The following is a 2,750-nucleotide window of genomic DNA, read 5'->3' as shown; positions in this document are numbered from 1 at the left end:
GTAAGTGCAAGAAGTAGTGCAGAAGCTGGTGCTGTCTGAAAAAAACAACTAAAACGGTCAAAGCCGTAACCTTTGTGCTAAAAATATCTCCCGTACTATGATTGTGAAACCTAATTTCCCTACACTTACCTTTCCGTTAAATCACTGGTACAATAGTATGTAGAAATAAAAGTGTTAATTAAAATAATAATAATCATTAAGACGTTTAGACAAATTAAAGTTCTTTATTTAGTGCTTTCTTCTTATGATATTTTCAATATTTAAATGTATTTAAGCTATTTTCAACCTTATGTCTTAAGAATAGAGTTCAAAATCAATTGACGAAAAAATACAAATCATGGTAGATTGATGTGCCAGCAACTCTAAATAAATTCTAAAATAATAATTCTTGCTTGCTTATGAACCAAATAGTATGAATTCATGGATAAAATAAATATTTTTTTCCGATGCGTAATAAAATTCGCCCGCTGTGTCCTGAAGAAAAAATTTTTTTTACCTACTTTTTGCGAAAAAAGTACCATACAATGCTATATTTTTATAATCCTGATAAATGTAGCTTTCAGGTCATATTTTTTTTATTAGATTATCTCCAGTGGTTTAAAAGTAAACCTCGTTTATTTAAAAAAATACTTTTTGGTTTTTGTGAATTTTACTCAATATTTCAATTTTTTTGTATGAAAAGGCAAAAAGTTTGTTCTAGAAATGAATTCGCCATCATTTAATTATCCGAAAATGATACCACACTTGCCCTAATACCCATAGTTTTGAAGATATGGACCTTAAAGTGAAGCGCGGTGGAAGGAAACTTGCCCCCCCTCCCCCTGCTACCACAGGGGGGGCTCCCGATGTCTACCGACGGAAATCCACTCAGGAGTACCCAAAGAACCACTGTTGCAAAAATGAGCCTTCTATACCAAAGTGGAGGGGTTCTTGCACTAAATTCCCTACTATAACACCTAATGCTATCAATGAGGGGTATAGATAGTACAAGTTAAATTTTGTGATCGGTGGCGTGCCCTAAATATTGTGGCGCGTGCCATCGATGGCACGCGTGCCATTGGTTCGCCATCCCTGGCGTAGATTTTCTAGTACTCGAATCACAAAATAGTTTTAGAGACACGTCTCTCTGTGAACTGACCGGACGATGTCCGTAGATGCTGGACCTGAACGACGGCGCGCTGGAGTCGGCGACGGCGGAGGAGGCGGCGGCGCTGTTCGCAGGCGGCGCGCGCGTGCGCCTCGCCGGCAACCCGCTGCGCTGCCACTGCGACAACCGCGCGCTGCTGGAAGCACTCGACGCCAACAAGGCTCTGGTGAGCGCTGTCGAGAAACTCCAACCTCGACTTCGAACTCCCTCTGTGTTATTCTGATCGATTTCGTTGCGGGTCCGATGACGGTTAACTTTCCCCCGGGACGAACTCGACCTTCACCGGTTGGGTTTTTATTGGCTGGAGATTCTGGCCGCACGGGAGTCGCAGCGGGGGAAACGAGAGGCGGGAACGGGACCGTGACAGAGACGCGTCACCACAGACACTAAAGAGAGATGTGAAAAGGGGCGGGGCCAGGCGATATGCCCAAAAACAACGCATCGCTCGTGACTGCAATGATGACAGCGACGTCATAATGTAAACAGATGACATTGCTTGCGTTGTACTAAAGATTACTCGAACGTCGAGTACTGATACCGCAGTAGATAATGAGCACATATTTTGATCACTTTGTGTGTGTGAACTTCTAATGCGACACTAAAGTTTCGAACTCGGCGCATCAGTTCGCATCTCGCGCGTCACCGTTCGCGTCCCGCGGACGTGAGTTTCGTGGCTCACGATCGTCCCGTCGCCCTGACGTCGGGTGTGGTTGCAGGTGCTGGACTACGCGAACACGACGTGCGGCGACGGCACGCCGGTGGCGGCGGCGCTGGAGGCGCTGGCCTGCGCGCGGCTCGGCTGGGCGGGCCCGGCGCTGGCGGCGCTGTGCGCGGCCGCGCTCGCCGCCGGCCTGGCCGCCGTGCTGCTCGCGCGCCCCGAGACGCGCCTCAGGCTCAAGGTGAGGTGCCCGGTGAGGCCCGCCGGGGAGCCGACGGTGCCCCGGGTGACGAACTCACGATCCCTTCCGACCGAGGCGTCAGCCAAAAATCAGTGGCCAGGCGCGCACTCGGCCGGCTGGATAATGCTGATCGGGCGTCCTTTTTGGTACGAAATCCGTTTGCTCCACCCCGGCTGGCCGGTTGAGGCAAGCCAGGTAAAAGTCCTGCAGACTCTGCGGATCCACTTCGGCGAACCGAAGACGAGGGTCTCGACCGACTCGGGAGCGCTCGGATTGACAACTGACACCGTGTGCCGCCACTCACCGACGACTCGCCACAGAGCTGCCCTGCGGGGTTCTTATTTTTATTATCGTCGTTATTATTATTTATCGTCTTTCCGTGCTAAACGAAGCGCATTCCGTTCCGTGCGCAGGCGTTCCTGCACTCGCGCGGCGTGCGCGCGCGCTGGCTGGCGCGGCGCCTCGAGCCGGCCGACGACGACCGCGAGTACGACGCCTTCGTGGCGCACGCCGCCGCCGACCGCCGCCTGGTGGCCGAGCGCCTCGCGCCGCGCCTCGAGGCCGGCGGCCGCCGCCTGTGCCTGTACTACCGCGACTGGCCCATCGGCGCCTGGATCCCGGCGCAGATCGACGCGTCCGTGCGGCGCTCGCGGCGCACGCTGGCGCTCGTGACGCCCGCCTTCCTGCGGTCCCGCTGGGCGCGC

At 52.7% G+C, this 2,750-nt stretch overlaps 1 protein-coding gene across 1 annotated transcript; it reads left to right on the top strand.

The window, feature by feature from the left end:
- Positions 1–973: 973 nt before the first annotated feature.
- LOC114362112 (protein toll-like) lies at positions 974–2,744 on the top strand (the record flags this gene model as incomplete). Its single annotated transcript, XM_028317380.1, has 3 exons — positions 974–1,313; positions 1,864–2,046; positions 2,460–2,744. Coding segments are annotated over exons 1-3 (627 nt in total), but the record flags the coding sequence as incomplete, so codon positions are not given.
- Between the last annotated feature and the right edge of the window lie 6 nt (positions 2,745–2,750).

The sequence above is a fragment of the Ostrinia furnacalis genome, unplaced genomic scaffold, assembly GCF_004193835.3.
Source record: "Ostrinia furnacalis isolate ACB-3 unplaced genomic scaffold, ASM419383v2 OfSCF6213, whole genome shotgun sequence".
Lineage (NCBI taxonomy): Eukaryota > Metazoa > Arthropoda > Insecta > Lepidoptera > Crambidae > Ostrinia > Ostrinia furnacalis.
The sequence above is the reverse complement of the archived record's forward strand: the minus strand, read 5'-3'. Positions and strand labels throughout refer to the sequence as shown.